The sequence below is a fragment of the Littorina saxatilis genome, linkage group LG8 (genome assembly GCF_037325665.1).
Source record: "Littorina saxatilis isolate snail1 linkage group LG8, US_GU_Lsax_2.0, whole genome shotgun sequence".
Lineage (NCBI taxonomy): Eukaryota > Metazoa > Mollusca > Gastropoda > Littorinimorpha > Littorinidae > Littorina > Littorina saxatilis.
Genome location: NC_090252.1, coordinates 61,831,820 through 61,859,692, shown reverse-complemented (window position 1 = coordinate 61,859,692; position 27,873 = coordinate 61,831,820). Strand labels below are relative to the sequence as shown.

Genomic DNA, 27,873 nt, shown 5'->3' with positions numbered 1-27,873 from the left:
GAACCAGCGACCTCTCGATCACAAGTCCAGTGCTCTACCACCTGAGCTACCCGGGCCCCCGTCCCCCCTTAGACATCCAGCCTCGTTTTTATATTTAGTCAAGTTTTGACTAAATATTTTAACGTAGAGGGGGGAATCGAGACGAGGGTCGTGGTGTATGTGTGTGTGTGTGTGTGTGTGTGTGTGTGTGTGTGTGTGTGTGTGTGTGTGTGTGTCTGTCTGTGTGTGTGTGTAGAGCGATTCAGACTAAACTACTGGACCGATCTTTATGAAATTTGACATGAGAGTTCCTGGGTATGAAATCCCCGAACGTTTTTTTTCATTTTTTTGATAAATGTCTTTGATGACGTCATATCCGGCTTTTCGTGAAAGTTGAGGCGGCACTGTCACGCCCTCATTTTTCAACCAAATTGGTTGAAATTTTGGTCAAGTAATCTTCGACGAAGCCCGGACTTCGGTATTGCATTTCAGCTTGGTGGCTTAAAAATTAATTGATGACTTTGGTCATTAAAAATCTGAAAATTGTAAAAAAAAAAAAAAATTATAAAACGATCCAAATTTACGTTTATCTTATTCTCCATCATTTGCTGATTCCACAAACATATAAATATGTTATATTCGGATTAAAAACAAGCTCTGAAAATTAAATATATAAAAATTATTATCAAAATTAAATTGTCCAAATCAATTTAAAAACACTTTCATCTTATTCCTTGTCGGTTCCTGATTCCAAAAACATATAGATATGATATGTTTGGATTAAAAACACGCTCAGAAAGTTAAAACAAAGAGAGGTACAGAAAAGCGTGCTATCCTTCTTAGCGCAACTACTACCCCGCTCTTCTTGTCAATTTCACTGCCTTTGCCATGAGCGGTGGACTGACGATGCTACGAGTATACGCTCTTGCTGAAAAATGGCAGCTACTTGACTAAATATTGTATTTTCGCCTTACGCGACTTGTTCTTGTAACAATGTTAGTAATGTTACCAGCAATTTTAGAGAAAAGAAAGGAAAGAACCAGAGACTGGTTTCATTTCTTCTTATCAGTATTTATTTATTATTCATTTTATTTCATGTCATTTTTCTTTTGAACGGCATTATAAATCAGATCTATTTTATTTTCTGCAAAATATAGTCAAACAAAGAGATTGCTGTCTGTGCACTACATAATACCGGACGAAGATATAGATTGAAAATGGCTTGAATGCCTAAGACAAACGAGGCTGGATGTTTAAGGGGGGACCATTATAGAGCAGTTTTTGCCACGAATTGGTCCCCCGGGGGACTACTTCAGAGGGGGGACCGGACCGGATCCTACACCGGCTTGCACTATGTACACCATTGTCCCTGACTAGTGTCAGGTGACAGTAGATTATCATGCACGCGGCCCCTGCGTGTTCTGTGTCGTGGTGTTTATTAGAACATGACGAGACTCTTTGAAATGCACTCCCACCCCACACACCCAGCCTCTCTCTCACCCGTCTTCTCTTCTCCAGCTAACTATCTGATAGGGAACGCACCAGTCACAAGGCAAATGTCAATAAGAAGCGACCGTTTTGTTTGTTGGTTGTCCGGGGCGCCATGCAGCTGCAAATGTCAAGGTTAAACTCGTATCACCTCTGATATGGTCGGCCGTGAGCTATGTCAATTCCTTGTTACTCCTAGTTCTGAGAGCAATAAATACTACAACAAACGTCATCTCCGATAAGAATTCTAAAAATATCAGCAAGCTCTTTCTGATCACATGCACTATCATATTAAATGACACGATCGTCAGTGCTGTTGCTGCAGTCATTTTATATGACACGACCGTCAGTGCTGTTGCTGCAGTCATTCTAAATGACACGATCGTCAGTGCTGTTGCTGCAGTCATTCTAAATGACACGACCGTCAGTGCTGTTGCTGCAGTCATTCTAAATGACACGACCGTCAGTGCTGTTGCTGCAGTCATTCTAAATGACACGATCGTCAGTGCTGTTGCTGCAGTCATTTTAAATGACGCGATCGTCAGTGCTGTTGCTGCACTATCATATTAAATGACACGATCGTCAGTGCTGTTGCTGCAGTCATTTTTGTGCACGAGGAAGACCCTGTGAGTCTTCGCCAGGGCTAACACTACCAGTATTGTCCGGAAATAGGGAAATAGGCTCAAATGCAGTAACTTCTTTCGAGTGTATTGTTTCATCCCATTTTGGGGGACTTCTTACACACGAATACGCTTAAAACAACCTACACACGTTTTTGGTTTGTATTATTATATTATTTGTATCATGAGCAGGTCTTTGTTTACTGCTGAAGTGCGTCTGAGTCCAGCCAAGAGGCAACAAAGAGAGAAATGGGGTTTCGATAACCGTCATCTCCGTTACCGGTTTTTTTCTTGCAAATGAGAAACAGTTTATGTTCCATCTTGTGATAGGGTGTTTGCTACATGAGCATACAACGAAAACAATCATTAACAGGGCCGTCAGGTGTCTTCTGACTCTGTCGTGAGGCAAAATGCGAGCGCCCGTCATCTCCGATACCGTCATTTGCGGGCAAAATAGGATGCCGTTTTCGGCGTGTTTGTTGACAAACTGCGTCGGGGATAGATCTAAAACATTGTGTACATTGCCACATATATCGTTTAAAGGAGCAAGACCTGCTCTCTATTCTTATCAATGGGCATTTATATTCAGTTGATACCCTGTAATCTGCACTTGACTGAAACAATGCAACTTTTGACCTTTTCTTGCCTCAAGATGTTCAAACGTCCACAGAAAAACTAACAGTCCAGCCTTTCAGCTTTTGTTCGATGTATTTGGTTTTTCTGTACACATAGATTTAAGGGTGCCGCTGGTGTAATTTGTAAACACACCGTTCGCAGGGGGGTCCTGATTTGGCCTATTATGGTCCGCTGGACCCGAAAAGCAACAGCTAACTAACCGTTCGCAGGTTTCAAAAACACCACTGAAAAGTTCCACCAGTCTCATTTTTAGATCTAGTCACTAAAACCGTCGTATTGACTCAAGCCTGCTTCACAGAAACACATCATTTCCACAGTTTGAAGGCTAAGTGATTGTTTTACAAGCTAGTAAAATTTCGTTGATCTAGTCTGAGTGGATTTTGTGTATAAAAAGTTATAATTCAATTCAATTAAATAATCTCTGTCTCTGTCTGTCTCTGTCTGTCTCTGTGTCTGTCTCTCGCTCGTTCTCTCTTTGTCTCTGTTTCCCATTTTCCCTATTCTCTCTCTCTCTCTCTCTCTCTCTCTCTCTCTCTCTCTCTCTCTCTCTCTCTCTCTCTCTCTCTGCTTCACTTTTCTTTTCACGTGTGTTACTCTTGTCCAATTACTCGTACTTTGTATCTGAATTCTAAATGTATTTATTGATAAAAAAAACATTCTCCACCTAAGCATATTCGCAGTTTGACAATTCCAATAGACAACACTTTTTCTAATGTTGGCAGGAATGTGCTACCATACCACATGGCCCACCTCAGTGTCATTTAATGAGCTCTGCACCCCGGATATACAGAGTGTCGACACCACGCATACAAGAGGACTTGGAATAATTCAACCAGTTCTCAGTATCTCTGTATTACAACTTGCTTCATTACTGTTTTGATCAGTATATGACGTTCGTTTTGCAATCAAGACATAAACGGAAGTGCCAGATAGTGATACAAGTCTGACTGACCTTCGTCATTTATCAAGGTCACGGCGGGGTCATTTTAGGGTCAAGAAGCGGAGAATGATCATGCAGTTTCAAAAAAGAAAATTTTAAGCTAGTGTTTTCACACTTCACACTCTCACTACATTTAGATAAGTCTGTTGGACTCACAATTTCAATTGTAAAAACGATTTTTAATCTTGTTTTTGTTCCTACTGTTGGTACAAAAGAGAGCCAGCATCGAAGAAAGAACTAGAAATGACTTGTGTCAGTGACAGTCTGTGAAACTTGACTTGTGTCAGTGACAGTGAAGTCAGCCTGTCTGTGAGAAATGACTTGTGTCAGTGACAGTGAAGTCTGCCTGTCTGTGAGAAATGACTTGTGTCGGTGACAGTGTGTGAAACTTGACTTGTGTCAGTGACAGTGTAGTCAGCCTGTCTGTGACATATGCCTATTATGAGCCGTGTGTTAGCGAACCACACCCGACCTCGGTCAGTAATACACATCACGCCACACTCTGCATTCATGACACGTTGTGTGGTCTAAACCTGGAACATTTTGTCTGAAGATTTACCTATTGAGCTATAGGGGAACCAGACGTGCGTAATTCTGTCACTGAGCGTGATAATCAGTAGAACAGGGCATGTGTAGAGACTGATACTCTAACCGGGTGTAAGAGATTCTCTAACCGGGTGTAAGGGAAAGACTAGTTGCTGATCAAAACCAGCAGAACAGGACATTGTGAACCTTGACTGATTGTCTAACCGGGTGTAAGGGAAAGACAAGTTGTAGATCACAACCAGCAGCACAACGCGGATAGCTCTCTGTCGTTCCCAAAAGCAACAAAGCGCGCAGGTAACATTGAGTGAAGGTTTGAACCCGAGACCATGGCTGCCAGAAACACGCAACAGGCACAGGCTGAGCCCTGGCGGCAGATCGTGACGTCACTCTACCCTGACGCTCTCACCCGTACCTACTGTGTGCCGCCGGTACAGTTCAACAGGGTGCCCTACTTCAGGGGCACTGCACCCGGTACCGGTGAGCCCGTGCTTGTGTTACCAGACTGTCCGTCTGGTGGCGCCCTTGTGCACACAGCTCCCCCGTCCCGTCGCCACTTCATCCCGCCATCACAGCACAGCATGTGGACCCAGGAGTCACTGTCACAGATACATCTCGCGCCAGAAAGAGTGCAGGAGAGTGACATACGGGACGACTTTGCTCATAACCACGTGATGCTAAACCTACAGGAGCTTGGCGACAGTCGTCACGAGGCCATGTTCATCCTGTCTCGGCTACAGTTTGGCAGCTACCTCAACGAGCCTGCCTATGCCGCGGCTGCGAAACAGCTCCCACGACCAAAAGACTTAGCACAAGATCGTCAGGGCGATTTTGACTTTCTGTTGATCCACCGCCAGCACGGCATTCTGATCGGAGAGCTTAAGTCTGTGGGGAAAACCAAGGGTGCCTCGAACGAGACAGTCCCTCCGGCCGATCTTGTCCTTGCCCAGAAGGTGAAGCAAGCGGTCAAGCAGCTGGACAAGTCGGAGAGAGTGGTGAGGCACCTTGTGAGTGACATCGGACCTGTCATGACTGTCAAGAAAACTCTCTTCCTGCCTTACATCAGCTGTGATCAGTTAGAGCGAGTCTTGGACAACGATGAACAGTTGGAACAGGTAACGCGAGAGAGAGAAAGAGAAAGAGAGAGAGAGAGAGAGAGAGAGAGAGAGAGAGAGAGAGAGAGAGAGAGAGAGAGAGAGAGAGAGAGAGAGAGAGAGAGAGAAAGAAAGAAAGAGAAAGAAAGAGAGAACTCAGAACTCAGAACTTTGTTACATAAGGATAAAGGTTTTAGGCTTAGCCTAATCTTCCAACCTGTCCTTGGAACATATACAGAGAATAATTGTAAACGAAAGCAAAGACTGCGCACACACACACACACACACACACACACACACACACACACACACACACACACACACACACACACACACACACACATACACACACACCCACGTATACACACACACGCACACACAAACTCACACACACTTACACACACACACACACACACACACACACACACACACACACATACACACACACACATGCACACGTATACACACACACATGCTCGCGCGCGCGAGCGTGCGCTCGCATACCTACACACATGCACATGCTATCATTTCATACCTAAAAGGAACAGTATCTAATCAAAGTATTAAACTAGTAAAACATCAAAATAATGGTCGAGTATAACATAAAAAATAAAACACTTAAGAGCATTGCATACATTATCGGAGTACACAATGGAAACTAGACATCAGGGGCAGTTTATAGTGTGATCAAATGTGTGTGCAACTGCCTCTTAAAGGCCTTTAATGATGCGGATTGTTTGATTTCTATTGGCAAAGAATTCCACAGAGATGATCCTGAAAAAGCTAAGCTGGATTTATAAAGATATATACGAGGAATTGGAGGAAGTAAATTTTGAGATCCATACCTCTGCGTAACATGTGTAAAATAGGATTGCACATAACTGGGCACATCACCATGAACTAATGTATACACAAAGACAGCCTTGTTGTATGCAAGGTAGGTTTTTAGGGGAAGGAAATTAAGGCTGTTTAACTTCATTTCTGTAGACATGTGCGATTCATACAGGATAAGTTTTGCAGCACGACGGTACAAAGAATTGAGTTTTATTAAGTGAACATCACTGCAGCCATCCCAAAATGTCGAAGCAAAATTAATATGAGGCATTATGTGAGCATGACGAACATTTTTAATGTTTCAGACTTTGCATAATGTTTGAGTTTTGACAACAAATACAAATTCCTTGATAACACTTTGCAGAGGTTGCTTATGTGTGTTTGCCATTGAGAGAGACAAGACAAGACAAGACAAGACAAAATCTTTATTATCGAGGGTAATAGATAAGCAAGAATATTGCTTTTTTACATCCAGCCCTCGCTCTAATATAGGGTCAACAAGAACAGAAAATGATATAATCAAAGAATTATCACATCAAACTTAATACATTATAACTGTATATACAGATAAAAATTTAAAAAATAAATTGTCATGCTGCATTTTAAGTACAATTTCCAAGTGTCAATTTTTAACATAACTTAATTTAGATCTGCATATTATTATAATTTTGTTTAACATGCACATACATTTTAAATGAATTGATGAACCATTCAGCACATGTTTAGTTGCATTATGTGCGACATATAATTTTTTTTGAAGCTGTCTGTGTTTGTTTTATGCTTAAGAAAAATAGGCAGTGAGTTCCATAGGACCGCACCTGAATAAAGAAGGCTTGATTTGAAAAGGTCAATACGTGGAGTCGGTGTTATGATTTTTAGTCTGTTATAGTTCAAAATAAAATTATCACGTAATGTCTCCGGTGCATATCCTGACATCACTTTATGCATCATAACACCTTCATTATACATTAATCTTTTTTGAAATGGTAATACTTGCAAATTTTTATAATCAGATTCTGAAGGAGTGTGATTTTTTAGCATTATAAGCTTAACTGCTCTTCTGTGAAGACTGGCTAAAGGTTTCAAAACATTAGCACTTGCACAATCCCATAGACTGGATGCATAATCAATATTTGACAAGATGTGATTGTAAAAAAAAATCTTTCGCGAGTGGAAATTCAAGAAATGTTTTATTTTTGATAACTGATATATTTTTTGGGAAGCAATCTTACAGATGTAATCAATGTGATCATGCCATGATAAATTATTATCAATCTTTACACCAAGGACTTTATGGTGAGACACTTCTTCCAATACTTGATTTTTAATATAAAGAGGTGGAATGTTCGATAATAGATTTTGTCGTTTTTGTCTTGTGGTTATTAGCATACATTTTGTTTTTGTATGGTTAAGAGACATATGGTTTAACTCTGACCAATTCAGGAGTGCATCAATGCTTTCTTGGAGAGTTTTTGACAAATAATTTATGGAATGGTGACTAGAATGAATAGTAGTGTCATCTGCAAACAATTCACAGTTATTACGTATGCAAAGTGGTAAATCATTGACATAAATGGAGAACAACAGTTATTACGTATGCAAAGTGGTAAATCATTGACATAAATGGAGAACAATAATGGGCCTAAAACAGATCCCTGTGGGACCCCATATTTCAAAGTACTTTCATTTGAATATGATGCATTAGTAAATGTAATTTGTTTTCTATTTAAAAGAAAGGATTCAAGAATATTAATGGTGGTGCATTGCATGCCATATATTGACAATTTCCTGATGAGAAGAGAATGATCAATAACATCGAACGCCTTTGCAAAATCCACAAACAGTGCTGCAGAAAATTTGTTGGAATTTATGTTGGTTAGGCATTGATCAATTAGATTTATAAGAGCTGTATGACATGAGTGCTTTTTGCGAAAACCAGATTGATTTGGATGGAATAAATTTGATCCGCCAAAAGAATTGCTGTCTGAACAAAAAATAAAATAGACTGGCAAAAGCAAAATACACAGGCCAAAGAAAATATAATCAGGCAAAAGATTGACTACTTCAGGCAAAAGAAAATATAGTTTCAACAAAAGAAATGGATAGTCATTCTCCAACACAGTGAAACACAGTGTGAGTGGTGGTCATTGTTTTGACTCACTGATTTCGCTTAAGCAGAGGTGATTTGTGATCACAAATTCAGCTGAATCAAGCAAGGACACAGATTCTGTCAGTTGAAAATGGAGTTTGAAGGCACACCGAGATTACCGAAGCACCACATCGCACACTGAAAATGTGGACAACAGCGTTTCCGTGGGCAACGTCACCAGCTAAGTCGCTGAAGCCTGGGAACACGATCTTCGTGGGATCTTCAACCCTGGAAAAGGAGCTCAAGACTGCCATCCGAGAGACCGAAGAAAAGGTTGAATCATCGTCCTGGGCTGACTTCGAGGAGTATGCCACATGTCGGTGGTCGGTGTGGAAGATTACGATCGACGAAAACAATCAGTTTTTCTGCAACTCTCCGGAGTTCCTCAAGTGCTACGTGTGTCATCATTTCATGGGCATGGAGATTCGTCTGGAGGTGACCAACCCCCCTGCCCAGGCCAAGACCATCCCAATCTGCCAGAAGCGAAAGCGCGGGCGCCCAAAGCTGTCGAGACCAGCGCTTATCAGGCAGGGAACACACTGATCTTGACTGCTCTGTACACTGATTTTATCATTATGATTATGATATGGAGTGACACTATTCTGTCTCTGAAAGTACACTAAACTTTATATTTGTTGCTGACATTAGCTATTTTGTTGTTGAAATAATTCGTTTTTTGGTTGAGAAATCTTTTGCAAGTCTCATTTCTTTTTTTGGTAGAATCAATCGGTTTTTTTGCTAGAAGCATCTGTTTTGTGGGTGGAAACATCCGATTTTTTGTTGGAATATCTTTTGCTAACTAAGCAATTCTTTTGGTGAAAGCATCTATTCTTTTGGTGATTTAATTTATTGCCGTTTATATATATATGTTTTTCCAAGGGTTTTGAAAGTGGTGATAGGATTGAAATAGGCCTGTAATTAGAGGGATCAGAAGGATCACCTGATTTAAACAGAGGGATCACCTTAGCTTGCTTAAATGCTGTTGGAAAATAAGAGGTGGTAATGCATAAGTTGTAAATGTATGTCAAGGTGTCTGTGATTACAGGAGCAGCTATTTTCAATATTTTACTGTCTATTCTATCTACACCCCGGGTTCCTGTTTGTTTAAGATGAACAAGTGCAAAGTAAACTTCAGACACAGTCATGTGTTGTAGCGGCATTTCTGCCTCTATTCTCTTAGATTTGCAATGATCTATTAAGGTATTTAAATCATTTTCTTGTGTTCTATCAATAGGAATAAATTTTTGCCCCACTGTAGAAAAATGTAAATTAAGTTTATCAGCAGAAATATTTTTCATGGCAGTAGGGTGTGAATTAGAACGCTTGTTTGTTAATAAATTAATGGCTTTCCAAATTGATTTTGAATCTTGTTTAGATGACACTAGTTCAGTGAAATAGTTTTTGTTTTTAGGGAACTTACATTATTTCTTTGCCGTTTATATCCTTCAAAATCACCCTTTGCTTTCAAATAATCCCTGTGGTTTGCAGCATCTTCTGTTTCTTGATCAAACCACTTTGGTTTCTCAATATGTCTAACTCTGTGCGTAATTAATGGTGCATGTTTATCATAAATAGAAATAAAAATATTATACCAATGCTCCAAAGCTTTATCAGGATTCTGAAAGCTATAGACTTCAGAAAGAGGACTGTGAATTAAATCAGAGAGAAAATCATTTTTATTAAAACGCGAGAAACGTAGATAAGTTACATTTTTATGTCCAGCTTTAGGGATTTTGATACCTTTCCTTGACCAGGTAAGACACACTGGATAATGATCACTGCAGGATAAAATAGGAACGCATGTTTCAATAATATTTTGTTTTTCTGACACATAAATATGATCAATAAGAGTTTTAGAAACAGCCATGACCCTAGTGGGTAACTGAACCATTTGTTGCAAATCAAAGCTATTAATTTTATCATTCCAATTTTTATGTGGTTTCAGTAAATCAATATTAAAATCTCCTAAGAGCAAGATTTCTTTAGAATCCAGTGTTGCAGATTCCATCATAATAGTAAAGTTATCTGCCCAATTTAGTCTTTCAGAAGGGTTTTTATAAATAAATCCTAACAGTAAGGGCGGAGATCTTTTTAATTTAACTTCAATCCATATTGATTCAACTGCATGAACCTCAAGATGAGGTAGTCGTGTATATGTAACTGATTCACTTATGTAAACAGTAATGCCTGTTTCATTCTCCTTAACAGGATCATTACGAATAAGAGTATATCCTGGAACAATGATGTCAGAGTCTAACACATTATCTGATAGTCTGGATTCAGAAAAACCAAACATATGAAAACTTTTTCCAGAATTAAAAAGTACATTTGAAACATCAGTCATTTTGTTATATAAATGATTAATATTCAGGTGTCCTATGCGAAGCCCTTCCTTATTCGGCCAAGATGTTTTAGTTGAAGTCATGGTAATGTTTATAATTTCAAAGCTTTTTATTTTTTTAAATTTTTTTTTTTTAATATAATGACGAAAAGCAAGTAATGAAAAGTGACTCCTTTTTCACAGACTATACAAGCCTGTTGAAAAGTTGCTTGCAATTTGAAAAAAAGAATACAGGTGTATAATAACAATAATTATAAATGTTATACTAACAATTCCGAATTCGTAATAATAAAACTGAATAATGTCAGCAACCCAATATTGTCAGACACTCTATTTCCAAATTTATTTACCACCACATACACAAGGTGAAGATAAACACCTCTTAGTCAACACATCAATTCAGTCGAACTCATAAGTTCACTGACAATTGATGAAGAATTAAATAAATTGCTACTAAATTCAAAGAGAATTACAATGTCAGGAATCCGTTGATCCTTAAATTCAGAAATAGCAGCAACACCGTCATATAATCATATTGATGCACTTACAAATGTAATCAACCCCTTTTGATTACATTGTTAACCAATCATATGATAATCAGAGGAAGTGTACGTACTTTGTTCTCACACACAACAAAAGATAGCTCAGCCATGAGCATAGTCACAATTCGAAATTCATAATAATCAAACTTAATAATGTCAGCAAATCAATATTATCATACACTCAATGACCAATAATATACACCATCACGGACACAAGAGTGCAAATAAAGATCTCTTATTCTACACATCAGTTCAGTTTCACTCATCATTTTTTTTTCAAATGATACAGAATTAGATAATTGGCCGTTCATTTCACAGATAATTGTAATGACAGCACTTTGTTGATCCATAAATTCAGAAGTAGCAGTAATACTGTCACATAATCATGATGATGCACTCACAAATGTAATCAGATCCTTTTGATTACATTGATAACAGACCATATGATAATTAGCAGTAGTGTACGTATTATTTCTCACACAAAAATAGCTCAGCTATCAGCATTGTCACAATGAGGGAAGTGATTGATTGATAATAATAATATCAATGTTATATCAATTGTTCTATCTCTCTCTCTCTTTCACACACACACACACACACACACACACACACACACACACACACACACACACACATACACACACACATACACATACATACACACACACAAAGACACGCACGCACACACACACACACACACACACACACACACACACACACACACACACACACCATTAACAGATCTAAATTAAGAATTCAGATCTGACAGCGTCAAATTGAATCATAGCACTATTGTTTACTTCAAACTAGAGTTTCAAACGCAATGTTCATTGATGCGTAGGCTGTAAGATTGTTAACATACGGACCTTTGAAGGATGAGTATGGCAACCAGCGTGTAGAGTGAAGTTGTGGATTGTAATTCTTAGGGGGCGGAAACCAAGGTGGTAAAGACTGCTTATTTGCCCACCAGGCATATTCAGGTGATGTTTCTCTGTGTATTGCCTGACCCACACCTTGGGAGCTACCGGTATGGTTTTGATGTCCAGCCACTGCAAATCCTGGTGGCTGGATATGAAGAGGCGGCGATGGGATTGGCAGAGCTGACGGCATGCTTCTGTTGGCGGACATAGGAGATGGAAGCAAGGTTACCCTGCCACCGGTTCGTACTGCTGGGCGATGGTTGGGTGAGGGCAAACGAGGCTGACCAGCGCAGGGATCGCGTTTACCGGTAATTTCCGGTATTTTACCGGTTAAGATTCGCCAATACCGGAAAAAAAAGTGGATGTCGGTCAGACGTACCGATTGTTATTTGGTTTGACCGGTAAAAAAAAAAGTAGTAATTACAAAAATCGTTTGTCAGTACGAGGGGGAGAGAGAGAGAGAGAGACAGAGAGAGAGAGAGACAGAGAGAGAGAGAGACTCAGACTCAGAACTTTATTACAAAAGGAGAGAGAGAGAGAGAGAGAGAGAGAGAGAGAGAGAGAGAGAGAGAGAGAGATTTGGATGGCTTGTTGTGACAGCGCTACAATGTTGCGATTATGTCTCCATTGATGACAAGGTGTCAAACATGACGTCAAAATTAACAAGGAGGCGAGCTCCAAAATGTCTTTCAGTACGATTGTGCCAGATGTAAAGTATTTGCTAGCAGATTATTTGAGCAATGTAGCGGGTGATCAGGGAGCGGAGAAATCTTTCTTGTCGCCGAGAAAAAGATCTACACACACAGACATCAGACATCATACTTTTCGCACCATTTACTATTTGCTTTCCTATTTTATTTCGGAAGTCTCTCTCTCTCTCTCTCTCTCTCTCTCTCTCTCTCTCTCTCTCTCTCTCTCTCTCTCTCTCTCTCTCTCTCACAGCGGCTGCTGATGTGTTACTGTCAAGTTGTGCGACAGTTGCTTTGACTGGGGGGGGGGGGGGGGGGGGGGGGAGAGAAAAAACGTCCGCATATCACTGACATTGATAAACATTGATTTAATGTATTGTAAGTCATTGTTTGTCTTTTACTGGTTGCCTTGGCAAGCTTACCGATTTTCGTGAGAGCCTTGTAGCCAGCTCATGACGTCATACCGGTTTGAAAAATACCTAGCGCGATCACTGACCAGCGTATTTAATGTTACATGCCAGCCTCGCTATTCCTTTGGGACTTGGGTGTATAGAGTCCCAGTATAGGGCCTTCCGTGGTGCTCCATTCTGGGTGGTGAATGTTTCAGTGTGGTCTGTAAAGACAACTTGTTCACTTTCACACACAGTTTGCAGGGCAACATTGGAGGCAGACACAGTTTTCTTCAGTGGATGATCTCCACGAGGAGGCACAATGGATGATGCATGAACAACTGCCTTTGGGAATGCACTTTTGTCCACATGGCCTGTGTTACAACGCTGTTCCAGCAAGTGTTTAGTCCTATGTGAAAAACGACGTGTTTCACATTATGGCAGTGTGGGATGTTCAGTAGCCAGTGGATAAGGTCATTGATGTTAATTCCTGACACACTAATCTTTTGCGTATGACATCTTGGAAAAACAAGTTCAGTTTTCGCAGATTTGAGGTTGGAGTCGCCAATCATAACATGGGTAGTTCCATCAAACACTCTTTCCTCTGCTAGTACCTCACGTGGTTTTTTGGCTCACGTAAGTGTAGCCTATGCGATCGTAACTTTGTCTGTCTGTGCGTGCGTGCGTGCGTGCGTCTGTGCGTGTGTATGTCTGTGGTAGAAACTCTAACATTTGAAGACGTCACATTACATTGACGTCACATTATGACGTAAGAGGGTTAGACGTCACGCGAAGGAAGTACTGACAGTCTCGGTCATTATTATTTTGAGCGCGCCGAGACTAGTTGGCAGTCGTGTCCTTGTAAGTAGCAGACAGACAGATCTAGATCTAGTGTCTCGCTTTCTTGCACAGTTTCACCTATGCTCTTTCTGTGTGTGTGTGTGTGTGTGTGTGTGTGTGTGTGTGTGTGTGTGTGTGTGTGTGTGTGTGTGTGTGTGTGTGTGTGTGTGTGTGTGTGTGTGTGTGTGTGTGTGATTGAGTTTGTGTTACTGTTTGTCGATTTCTTACGTGAGCCTTGATGGCTTCGCCTCTTGTTTTAGATCCACGTTGTTTTCATGTTTGTGTTCATCACCAACACTTCTTTCTTTGTAAGTCTGCTTGGGAGGGTTTTGATTGATGACTTCATCATTATCAATCAGTTGAGGCTCATTGTCTTGCCTTTTACTGTTCAAAGAGTCACTCATTACGATAGCATCACTGTCCCCATCAATGTCTGTCAGCACTGCATACCTATTGAAAGTAGGTACTTCAGCTTTGTGTTGTCGAGGCTGCACACTGTATTCAACTTTATTCATGTCAGCGTCAACAGAGACAATAGAAGTTGAGGAAGAAATCGTAGATGCAGTATGTTCAGCTGGATTGACAGGAGAGTGGACATCTTTTTTCTTTGAAAGTTCTTTTTTTAAATCGCCAACTTGCGATTTTAGATCCGAGTTCATTTTTTTTAATTCAGCAAACTTATTATTTAATTGTTCCATTCCTTCTTTCATTTCTTCAATTTGTACTTTTTGATTATGTTTCAGGTCAATTTTGATCTGATGTTTTGCACTCTCCATAAATGACAATAGCATATTTGGGGCATCTTTGTACAGCTCCTGTAATTTTTGATTCTTTTTATTGAGCGATTTCATCTGCTTTCTGATTGAATTCATTGAATATTGATGAATTCGAGGACTAAGTTTGTGACTCTTGAGTTTTGTGATTTGTTCAGATTGTGTCAGATTTTGGAGTGAGTGTATGTTTGCTGAGAAAGCTGCTTCAGGATTGGATGATGATTGTGTAAGTTGAGGAGAAGATACAGGACTGAGGGCTCGAAGACGACGAGAGGTTCTTTTAGTAGTGTCAATGTGTGAAGGTTTTTTTGATGGAGGAGCATGAGGAATCTGTTACTGGACTAACATCAGGTTCTTCAGCATTTCTTTCCTCCTCAACTGGAGACGCAGTTTGTGTTGAGAGAGTGTCATGTAACGACATCTTTCCCTTCTCCGATATTGAAATAGATGGTAGTTTTAATCTGGATACATGTTCATTCATCTTAGCATCTAGGTTTGACTCATCACTTCTAGAAAAAGCATACACTGTTTTGATACAGTCAACTAGTGACTAAAACCAGAGACATAGATGTCTCTGCTAAAACTCTTCATCCCTCCACCTGGGACATTTGTTACCTTGCACAAGTACTTTACCAGTAGTGTAGAAGATTGTTATTGTTATAAGTTTTTCATTTGCACAATTGACTTGAACCTTGGTTCTGTACAGATCTTTAGAAGGTAGTTCACAGGGTACATTACACAAGTCATTATTTCCTCAAGGCTGATTTGTCTCAATGGATTGTTTGCTTCGTCCAACCAATTTACATTATAGTCAGGACGTGTGTCTATGTCACCAATGTATCTTTTATGAATAATTGTGCGTGCTAATGGTAAATATACATTAGGAACTTCAAAGGTTAGTTGATTTGGGTCCCTCTTTATTTCCACAGAGGGAACCCAGTCAGGGAGTTGGTCACAATAAAGCATTACATGTAAAACAGTTTTGTATGCTCATGGCCAGCAGATACATTTTATTTACTATAGTCACACATGGTGACTTTTAAATGAAGATCAAGATGAAATAAAGCTCCTCTCCGCCTATGTCAACTTCCATAAAAAGGAACACACTATAATCCTACAGGTTAGACAATTGTTCCTAAAAGATTGAATAGAATGTGTTTTTTAGATGACGTTCTGTTGGTTATGAAAACCAAGACATGACGTATTCTCAAGTTATGGAATGTCTACATGGTGTAGAAACGTCATGACGTTGTGTATGATTCATATATGAGTTGTTCTTCAGTACTGGTGACAGAAAGGGGGAAAAGTGGTCAAAATTCAAATCTCTAGTTTTGTTTTTGAAATATTGCTTTTCATAAAGCAGAAATACTGTAGTATCTGTTGTACATAAGAAAAAATCACTGGTTCACATGGTTCCTACATAATCTAACTTTTAAAGCTGGTTCTTGTGTGTCTGTGTGTATGTTTGTATGATGACGATAGGACCCGAAACGGCTGCACGGACTGAGACAGGAATTGCAGAGAATGTTCTTTGCCACTCGAGTCGTGTCATAAAGTACTTTTGGAATAGCAAATTTGAAAGGATTCTTCAAAAAACGGCGGAAAACATTATATACCCTGTGAGCTATCGAGGATCCTCCCCGTCTGGGCTGTCGAAACATGGTCTTGTTAAAAGACGTTTTCAAATGCGGTTAACGGGGAGATACACTCGAAGCACATTTAGCGAAGTTATGTTGCCAAATCATCAAAGATCAACATTTCACTACACGGATCGATGCACACAGTCGAAATAGATGTGACTTTCACACGACCGAAGACTACTTACTAGCAGACTAGCAGACGACAAGATCTAAATATTTAGATCAGTGAGAGCAATCCGTTGAAGAACAGTTACTCCGCTTATTCGTCTTCAGTTAAGCTTATTTCCCCTGCCATAAGTTTCCTTGCAGATCTGCAGTCGCGTAGTGAAATGAACTAGTGTCATCGGAAGATTCTTCTCAGTCAATGATCAAAGCACAGTAAGTTCTATGCTGACAAAAGTCACTTTCGGACAACACGACGATTGACTTAATTTATGAGCCCAAAGGTAACAATATCGACAAGAATGTACGCATTTGACATTAGATGAAACATTCATAGACAGTTTCCAACTCACCAGATCTGCCAAAGAGCCGTCATTCGTGAAAAAACGATGATTTTAATCAGACAGGTATCGGAAACAAGCCTTGGTCACCTGCGTTATTCCTTCCAAGGCGACGTGACGGCGCCACATTTGTTTGTTTATGGCTGTTTATCGCGAAACAACACAGTTGAAATTTGTGTGTAAAATACCACAAATTTGTGGTGAATCAGTTCGTCATCTGCGTTTCGATTGTAATTAAGTCAGATTGGAGTTACTTTGAATCGAAGGCGAGGGTAACCTGCGTTATTTGTGGGACATCGTGAACAAATTTGATTGCAATATTTTATACAGAAAGTAAATTTCAATGATTCTGGCTCAGACTTGTAGATCTGTTATGCAGTGTGTTGGTAGTGTATCTGCTTTTCTGCTATGAAGCTCATTTGGAGTGATACGCTGATCGAAGTGGGGTACCCTATGTGGGACATCAGCCGTATGCAGATTACGCCTCAGAACACTCTCGCATTTCACAAAGACAACAATAATTTGCAACATTTCAAGAACTGCATCAGTTTTATTAGATACTATTTCAACAACAACAGCACAAACACGACCATTATCAACAACACAGAACGGGAGGTAAGTCTTCAAAGACGCACCAAGTGTGCGTTCCCGTTTTTGGACGCCATTTTTGCTGGCATTTTCACAGTAAATCTTAATATTTCCATATCTATTGAATGATTTTGGTATTTTCTTTGATTGTGCCGATTCTCCTATCTCTCTGGCATGTACTGGGTGCTTTGTGACCAGTTTCTCCCCTAGACTGTATTGAAATATGCGTCCGTGTGAGCTGACCCCCACTTGTGACCAGTAGCAAAGAACAACTCATATAGAATCAGAAAAAAACCCACAATAACAATCAGCTTTTCATTTCCTTACTTGAACAGCCATTTCCAAGACCCCAACTGTGACAATAAACGAAAACAACTAGCCCGCACCGGGGAACGGAGTGTCCCTTTTGTTATTTATTATGAAAGTATTCCATTGTCACACAACAGTCAGAAAGCATCTCACGGCACAATACCAGAAATGAAAAGTGTATTCACAAACGTAACAGGTGTTTTCCGCAGACTCAAACCTTGTTAAGCATTACACGAAATTGAAAGTTAACTATTGATAAAATACATTGTAATTCAATCAAAGTTGGGTTTTAATGAAACAGATCCTGTGATTGGTCAGAATGCCCCAACTCATTATAAATTACCGGTGCCTAATTGTCGATAGCCACTCGCTAAAAAATCCATTAACAACCTGCTGGCGAGGCGCATTGATACCGCCTGACTAGTCTCGGTTAGCTTTGAGGGTCATTTTACAAGTGGGAAATATGAAGGCCAACGAAATACGGAGACCATAAGGAATGCAAAGTGATGACGTCGAATACGTGACGTAAGTTGATGCGTGAATTCTTCCAGACTACGTCAGTCAATTCCAAAGATCGCTTTTGTGATGAAAGAATTTGTTTTAGAGTTTGGTGTCCAGAAACCCGTCAAAAAAAAGGGAAAATGTGTGTGAAAGAAAACAAAACAGGAGCAGAGTGATACGATAGGAATATAGAGACATATTTCTTGGGACTTGACCCTTGCAGGTAGGTGGACTGAAAGTAGTGTGTAGTGTGTGAACAGAACAGAACCAATTCTGTCTGTTTACAACCGCATGAAAGCAGGAAAGAGATCGTCGTCAGATTGAACTACAATAACATTAACATGCTTCCATTTGAAACTTCTCGGTCTTCATCGTGGATTGACGCCCTCCCAAAGTCTAATTGAAGCCCTCCGTCGCTTCGACCGTCGGGCTTCAATTAGGCCAACAAAAAAACTAGGTGTGGTTACGGTAACATAGCCAAACAAAATAGGGTAGGAAGGTAGGCAATCACTTTTTTTTTTAAACTTTTTTTTCTAATGTGTACAAATTAAACCTACTTGACAGGGAAATAAGTGTGCGACTCGGGCGCTTTCGCTTTCATTGCGTTTTCTGCACTCGTTTTCTTGTGTGTTGTTTTTTTGTTTTTTTTTACAAATGTAATAAAAAGTTATAGGGTCGGCCCCTAAAAATAGGGTAGGTCGGGTTACCGTAACCACACCTATTTTTTTTTTAGGCCTTAGCTTTTGTCGGGCGTCAATCCCCGATGAAGACCTCGAAGTTTCAAATGGAAGCATGTTAATGTGTAATTATCACACATGAGTAATACCTACTCTTAGTTTATCATCTCGCTTGCAGTAACTCCCTGTTTACTCCATTATCACACATGATAGGAGAAAAATACGCCTGAGACATACTACGGAGAGAGAGAGAGAGAGAGAGAGAGAGAGAGAGAGAGAGAGAGAGAGAGAGAGAGAGAGAGAGAGAGAGAGAGAGAGAGAGAGAGAGAGAGAGAGAGAGAGAATTCAGAATCAGAATCAGAATGTTTATTTGCGAAAACTCATATTGTTTATAGCAAAGGGGTGCTGGGGGGGTTGGGTAATCGAACGATCCACGAACATCAGTGTACACATTGGTTTCAGTCTGTTACACAAAAACAATGCATCGTGATTCGGTCCGAAGAGAGAGAGAGAGAGAGAGAGAGAGAGAGAGAGAGAGAGAGAAAGAGAAAGAGAGAGAGAGAGAGAGAGAGAGAGGGGGGAGAGAGAGAAGGAGAGGGAGAGAGAGGGGAGACAGAGAGAGAGCGAGGGGAGAGAGAGGGAGGGAAGGAGAGAGAGGCAGACACACCTGAGACAGACAGACAAGAGAGACAGAGCTATAGAGACAGAGCTAGGGACAGAGAGAGAGAGAGAACAAAGAGAAAGAAATAGAGATAGAGACACAGGGAGAGAGTGTGCGCTGGTCTCAGTACATTTACAATTGCTGCCTCACACACACACGCGCGAGCGTGCGCACATAGTCACAATGATGGATGTTTTGTCAGTTTCAACCAAGGAAATAATTATACTTGTGTCCCACACAAAGATAAAGTATTACGTACTGTACATGTATGTCTCTGCTGCAGGCGGTGTGTCAGAGCCTGGGTGCCGCCAACACAGCGGAGGCCGTCCAGCTGTGCTGTTGCTCTGACCAACTGTCCCAGCCTGCATCGTACTGGCACGTGACACCCGCCGTGTTATCACAGCTGAGCACCTGGTGGCAACACAGGGTGGCCTGTACTGTGGACACTCGGCTCACTGATCAACTTTACCTGGACATCGTAGCCAGGTGAGAGAAGTGACATCCATGTTAGTAACACACAGTGCTGAAACAATGTTGATATTTTACGTTTGAGTATTAATTATCATTTATCATTATCTGAATTATTTCTGTTAAAGGTTTGTTGGTCCGGGCACCACGGTGTCCGTCCCCTGCTACAACAACGTACGTGTGGAGGTGCGGACTGCAGGCCAGGCGGTGGCGGAACTGGGGCGGAGGCTGGCACTTCTGGTTCTGACCCTTGAACAGCTGGGCCTAATGAACCGAGACCCGCCACTGGTCTACATTACGGGAGCGCCAGGAACAGGTGACAAACTCACAGCCTCTTTCGCTAGATAGATTGTTTCCTGTTTTGTTTGTTTCATGCTGTTTGCCTCGCTGTCGATGTTGGACTGTTCTCTAAAAGATGTAGCTCTAGTTTCTCGTGCTGGCAACGCTAAATTCAGCTCTGTAGCCTTCTATATATATATATACGACTTGTGTCTGTGTGTCTGTGTGTCTGTGTATCTGTGTATTTGTGTATTTGTGTATTCGCCATGCACGGCCAAAGTTCTCGATGGATCTGCTTCAAATTTGGTGGGCTTATTCAGAGAGACCCCGGACACAACCTCATCGATGAGATATTTCAACACGTGCTCTCAGCGCGCAGCGCTGAACCGATTTTGGTTCCACCTCAGCTATTTTGGTTCCACCTCAGCTACCCGGGCCCCCATACCGACACACCATAGCCGCTACACCACATCACAACGCCAAAGTTCTCGGTGGATCTTTTTCAAATTTGGACACCGTATTCAGCTACACCCCGGACACAATATCATCGATGAGATATTTCAACACGTGCTCTCAGCGCGCAGCGCTGAACTGATTTTGGTTTTTGTATTCATTTCACCATTATAAGTAACTCTTCCTTATCTTCTCCAGTGTTTGGCGTTTATCTCCCTTCCTTCGTGTGGCTTTCCCGTTTGTAAGTTACTATTACTATTTTTAGAATGTCACTGCGCTGTCCACTGCGCTGTCCACAACGCTTCCCTTGCACCCGTAAGTTGTTCTTACTGTCAAAGTGAAAAGGTCGAATCAATTTATAGCCACGCGAAAAATACACTCTCACCTATCTCTATATATTTATAGATACAGATATGCATATATATATACGGCTTCTCTGTGTGTGTGTGTGTTTGTGTGTGTGTGTGGGCAAAAACCTGTGTATTGTAGAGTTCTGTTTGTGATGTGGTCTAGCGGCTTTTGTCTGTCTGTATGTTCTGGCATGTGAGAAGCCACAGCAGATAATATAGGGCTAAGAAATAAGCTCTAAAATTCTCAATCCCGTTTGACAGGACTTCGCCTTCAAAGGTGATTGTGGTGAACCGCAACGCTGTCTGTCTCTGTCTCGCGCCGTTCACCCCAAATTCCCGTTTCTGAGTTACTATTTTTAGAATGTCACTGCGCTGTCCAGAACGCTTCCCTTGCACCCGTAAGTTGTTCTTACTGTCAAAGTGAAAAGGTCGAATCAATTTATAGCCACGCGAAAAATACACTCTCACCTATCTCTATATATTTATAGATATAGATATACATATATATATATATATACGGCTTCTCTGTGTGTGTGTTTGTGTGTGTGTGTGTGTGGGCAAAAACCTGTGGATTGTAGAGTTCTGTTTGTGATGGGGTCTAGCGGCTTTTGTCTGTCTGTATGTTCTGGCATTTGAGAAGCCACAACAGATAATATAGGGCTAAGAAATAAGCTCTAAAATTCTCAATCCCGTTTGACAGGACTTCGCCTGCAGAGGTGATTGTGATGAACCGCCACGCTGTCTGTCTCTGTCTCGCGATTCACCCCGGCGAAGCCGGGTATTCCTCTAGTCTACTATAATTATCAAGGCTCGGTCTTCTAGGTGCACTCAACTAACAAACTAATCCTCTAGAAAAAGCTATTCATAGCAAACGCCCTGTTTTTAGGGTCTTTGTTTAAAGTTGCGCAGTTTTCAACGGGAGTTTCTTCTCGACCAGAAGCCGGCAATTGATACAAATTCGGGTTGACTTTTCAAATGGTTAACTTCACGACTATTTTGCTGTACCAACTTTTGCCTGCCTTTTCATCGACAAAAATCGGCTCAAACTCGGCTGAAAGTCGCACATGTAGGACATGACGTGAATGAGGTTACACCGTACACCTGCTGACATGTGTGTGAAGGGTGCTGTGCTAATACTGCTGCTATGAAGACAAATAAACCCACCACCACCGCCACCACCCGGCACCACCCTCACCCAGCAATCACTTATGCTGCTACTTGTGCCACTGTTTTATGAAGAAGAAAAAACAAACATTTTAGTACTTCTCAAGAATTGTCCTTTCATCATCATCATCATCATCATCATCATCATCATCATCATCATCATCATCATCATTATCATCATCGTAAACAACAACAACACTAATTATCGTCGTCGCTGTTGTTGCGGCAAACGATACAGACAGAACAATGTTTCTGATTCCGTACAGTGCACTGATGCCAGGTAATTTGCTCAAATGACGTCTTAGTTGAATGCACAACGCGATATGTATGACGTTGTTTTTTGTCAAGTTTTACTCTATCGTCATCGTACCAGAACGTTCTAGTTTTGTTGGAGGACGGTTTGTTTTGTGCACGCTGTGTGTGTTGTCTGATTCCATCCAAAATGTGTCAACTGAAGGAAAAGCATCCAGCTGACTCGGAGAAAAGTTTGTTAAGTCTCCATGAAATGTATTTTTCTAAAAAATTAATAAGATTTTTCTTGGCAGTTATATCCATTTTGTTAATGCTTATTGCTATGTTCCTGATGCTGTGTTTTGAGTGTAACTGGCAAAACGGACTCAATGTAACAGAGCTTTGTTTTCAGTGTTTCACATTGTTTTGTAATACATGTATATTGTTTAGGTCATATTTTCTGTTCCAACAGGTAAGACAGTTCTGGTACTGCAGGGGTTGAGGTGGCTGATCGCGGGCCTACATCTTCCCTATCACCAGGGTCACGATGTGCAAGTCGTCTCTACATGTAACACTGCCTTGTTTTCACATTGCCCTGCAATATATTAACCTTAATATTGTTTGGGATCCAACAGGTAAGACGGTGGTGCTGGTGCTGCAAGGCGTACGGTGGCTGCGACAGGGGCACGATGTGCACGTGTTGTCAACACGGCACACCACCCGGTCCGTCAGCACATCCATCACACAACAGCTGGGGATGTCGCTGAGAGCGGGCCCGACGCCTTCCATGACACCAGGCAGCGTGTCGTTCCACCAATATGATTTCTTCAATAGGGAGGAGGATGTCGACAAGGCCGTCACTGACCTCGTGGCGTGCATTAAAATCGGCCACCTGCACGTCTTGGTTGATGAGGCGGTCTTCAGCAGCAGGTTTGTGTTCACTGTACGTGTGTGTGTGTGAGAGAGAGAGAGAGAGAGAGAGAGAGAGAGAGAGAGAGAGAGAGAGAGAGAGGGAGAGAGAGAGAGAGAGACAGAGGGAGAGAGAGAGAGACAGAGAGACAGAGAGAGAGAGATAGAAAGAGAGAAAGAGAGAGACAGAGAAAGATAGAGAGAGACAGAGAGAGAGACAGAGAGAGAGACAGAGAGAGAGAGAGAGAGAGAGAGACAGAGAGAGAGAGAGAGACAGAGAGAGATCTTATATAGACAGAGAGAGAGAGAGACAGAGACAGAGAGAGAGAGACAGAGAGAGAGAGACACACACAGACAGAGAGAGAGACACAGAGAGAGAGAGACACACACAGAGAGAGACAGAGAGAGAGAGAGACAGAGAGAGAGACAGAGAGAGAGACAGAGAGAGAGAGAGAGACAGAGATATAGAGAGATATAGAGAGAGAGACAGAGACAGAGAGAGAGAGACACAGAGAGAGAGAGAGACAGACAGACAGGCAGAGACAGAGAGAAAGACAGAGAGAGACAGAGAGAGACAGAGAGAGAGAGAGAGACAGACAGACAGAGAGAGATAGACAGACAGACAGAGAGAGGGAGAGAGAGAGAGACAGAGAGAGAGAGAGAGAGACAGAGAGAGAATCAGAATCAGAATCAGAATGGTTTATTTGCTCAGGCAATATGCCCATTGCAAGTTGGGCTGGATTTGGGGAAGGGTATTCGAACACTCAAATATCGAAACCGAAGCCGATAGTGCATTTACACAAAGTTGCATAATAAGAGTGTCCGTTCAAACTGACATTACAACATGTCAGACGTGTCGCGCTCTGAACGAGGCTATAAGTGTCGTTCAATGCCCATTGTTTTTCACAATACACACGATTTCATGTTCGATCGCGAAACGTTCGTTAACCAAGGTAGAACCGGATCAAGTCAATTAGGATCTTCTGTCTTGCTTGAACATTCCGCAGATGGTGTTGTGGTATGTTCCATCTGTCCACTGGTCTCCACGAGGCGAGCCGCTGCATGTAGCCTAGTTCCTCTGGAATCATGTTCTTGGAACCCTGCTTGATGAACCAGAATGTTACTTCATCGCTGTATTCAATCTGTGGGTTGGACACAAGCACAAGATCGTCCGTCTCGAAAATGTACAGCGGTTCTTTTGTGCTGTCATTAGTCACAATCCTGTGATGTGTGTTGTTCCTGCGCCTGTCCCGGAGACGACGCTGCAATGGCCTGTCCATGATTGCCCCAGTATACTCTTTAACTGTGTCAAAAGGATCGTCTTTTTCTGGGTCAATACAGTTTTCCCCAGGCACGCTTTCTGTTGTCATGTGTTCAGCTGTTTCAAGGCCGTGCTCTTCTGCGTGCAATGTCGTTGAATAAACAGAAAATGGGTCGCCACTTGCCAACACAGTAGAGTCACGACTGTTTGCACGTGACTTTCCAGCGGTCACCGTGTCAAGGTCTGTGTCAGGTGTGTTATCATCTTCGGTACTCAGTTGTTTTTTGGGTGTAGCTTCAAAAAGAGGCACATTAAAAGTTTCACTTGCCTTATCCTCTCGTTTTGCTTTCCTATCCTCGGCTCTCTTCTTATCTCTTCGCATCTGGCTTGGTGGTTTTCTGCGATAACATTGAACCTTGTTGTCATGTGTGTCACTGTGAGCGTAGCGTGTAGCTGGGTCGCCATCAGTGGCCGCCGGTGCAAGTCTGACAACAAACGTCAAGTTGTCCCCATTGCCGGCGATTTTCCATGATGTGACGTGGTGGTCGTGGAGCAGGGCTTGTAAAGATGTACTTGCAGCAGTTGGTAAACCAACGACTGTCATTCTGACGAGTTATTGGCAACCAGAGAGAGAGAGAGAGACAGAGAGACAGAGAGGAGAGACAGAGAGAGAGAGAAAGAGAGATAGGAGAGAGAGACAGATAGAGACAGAGAGAGAGACAGATAGAGACAGAGAGAGAGAGAGACAGAGAGAGAGACAGAGATAGGAAGAGAGAGAGACAGAGATAGGAAGAGAGAGAGACAGAGAGAGACAGAGAGAGAGAGAGAATTGAATTGAATTGAATTGAATTGAACTTTATTTTTCAAGGATTTAGATTTAAGGCTACGCCTTTTCTTACAATCTGTCCTTGGGACGCATAGAGACAGAGTGAGAGACAGAGAGAGAGACAGAGAGAGAGACAGAGACAGAGACAGACAGACAGAGAGAGAGTGAGACAGAGAGAGAGAGAGAGACAGAGAGAGAGAGAGAGACAGAGATAGAGAGAGAGACAGAGAGACAGAGAGAGAGACAGAGAGAGAGAGAGAGAGAGAAACAGGAAGAGAGAAACAGAGAGAGAGAGAGTTAGTGAAAGAGACAGACCCAGAGAGAGGGAGAGAGACAGAGAGAGAGACAGAGAGAGAGAGAGACAGAGAGAGAGGGAGACAGAGAGAGAGAGAGACAGAGAGACAGAGAGAGAGACAGAGAGAGAGACAGAGAGAGAGAGACAGAGAGAGAGAGAGACAGAGAGAGAGAGAGAGAGAGAGAGAGAGAGAGATCACGTGACGGCATTCATAAAGTTGCAGATAACTGTTCTATTATCAGCTTACCATGTCTCACTCTCATCTTTAACAACATGTCTCATGTGAGTGAGACACCCATCTCTAACAGCATGTGAGTGGATCTGAGTGAGACACACATCTCTAACACCATGTCTCCATTCTGTGTCACAGCCTGAAGCAAGGTCCCCGTCACACACGCCTTGTAACACGCCTAGCGCAGCAAGTACCACACCTGTACCTGTGGTGTGCCGGTGTTCTGAACAACGACATACCCCCAGCACTGCAGACACAGGTGTTGACTGTCCCCCTCCGCTCGGCGCCCGCCATCCTGCGTGAAATACGACCCGTGATTCACAGGGTTAACGTCCACGACTACAGCGACAGCGGCGTGCCTGCCCCTGGGGACGGGCTGAGCGTGATACGGCTGAGTCACCATGGCAACGCTCACACAGGTCGGTGGCCGTTGGACTGCGCACAGTGTGGTCAGGATATCGCTGCCGAGCTGCGCCGTCTGGGTGTGGGTGAGTTGTGTAGCTGATGATGATGATGATGATGATGATGATGATGATGATGATGATGATGATGATGTGCGAGGTGGTGGTGATAATGATGATGATGATGATGATGATGATGATGATGATGATGATGATGATGATGATGATGATGATGATGATGATGATGATGATGGTGGTGGTGATGATGATGATGATGATGATGATGATGATGATGGTGATGATGATGATGATTGGGGTAGGTTTGAGTGAAGGGGAAACCTTCCCGTTCTCTAATGGTGTCCCCCCTCCCCCACCCCCATCAGAATAATCGCTCACTTCGAAAGAACTACATTTTCAATCAAATCAAATGTCAGTCTGCCGGAGAAAAAAAATGTACGTCATTTTTATTGACTTTCTTTCTTTATTTGGTGTTTAACGTCGTTTTCAACCACGAAGGTTATATCGCGACGAATTTTTATTGACGTCAAATACAGAATTACGTCATGTCGTCTAGGTTTTGCTGTCTGTGCTTGTCGAAAATGTAAAACAAATGTAAGATGATTTTATAACGCAAGTGCGTTTGCATGCTTGCGAGTGTGTGCGTCTTTGTGTGTGTGTGTGTGTGTGGGGGGGGGGGGGGGTGGTGGTGTGTGTGTTTGAGAAAATACACAGATATGTTGTGTCTTGAAATGAATGCATCGAATGTTTGCTTACATCTATATCTATATATATATACGACTTGTGTCTGTGTGTCTGTGTGTCTGTGTGTGTGTCTGTGTGTGAGTTCGCGATGCACGGCCAAAGTTCTCGATGGATCTGCTTCAAATTTGGTGGGCATATTCAGGTAGACCCGGGACAGGACACAACCTGGTCGATATTTCAACACGTGCTCTCAGCGCGCAGCGCTGAACCGATTTTGGTTCCACCTCAGCTATTTTGGTTCCACCTCAGCTACCCGTGCCCCCATACCGACACACCAAAGCCGCTAGACCACATCACAACGCCAAAGTTCTCGGTGGATCTTTTTCAAATTTGGACACCGTATTCAGCTACACCCCGGACACAATATCATCGATGAGATATTTCAACACGTGCTCTCAGCGCGCAGCGCTGAACCGATTTTGGTTTTTGTGTTCATTTCACCATTATAAGTAACTCTTCCTTATCTTCTCATCTTCTCCAGGTTTTCAGCGTTTACCTCCCTTCCTTCGTATGGTGCACTATAGTATGAGTGGGGCGTCTTCGGATATTCCCGGCGTTCTGTTACTATTTTTAGAAGGTCACCGCA

At 42.0% G+C, this 27,873-nt stretch overlaps 1 protein-coding gene across 1 annotated transcript; it reads left to right on the top strand.

The window, feature by feature from the left end:
- The first annotated feature begins 3,661 nt into the window (after positions 1-3,661).
- On the top strand, positions 3,662-26,648 carry LOC138974034 (uncharacterized). Its single transcript, XM_070346735.1, has 5 exons — positions 3,662-5,321; positions 19,940-20,142; positions 20,253-20,440; positions 23,237-23,531; positions 26,263-26,648. Exons 1-5 carry the CDS (start codon positions 4,536-4,538, stop codon positions 26,627-26,629), a joined length of 1,839 nt encoding a protein of 612 aa, XP_070202836.1. The 5' UTR covers positions 3,662-4,535; the 3' UTR covers positions 26,630-26,648.
- Positions 26,649-27,873: the final 1,225 nt, after the last annotated feature.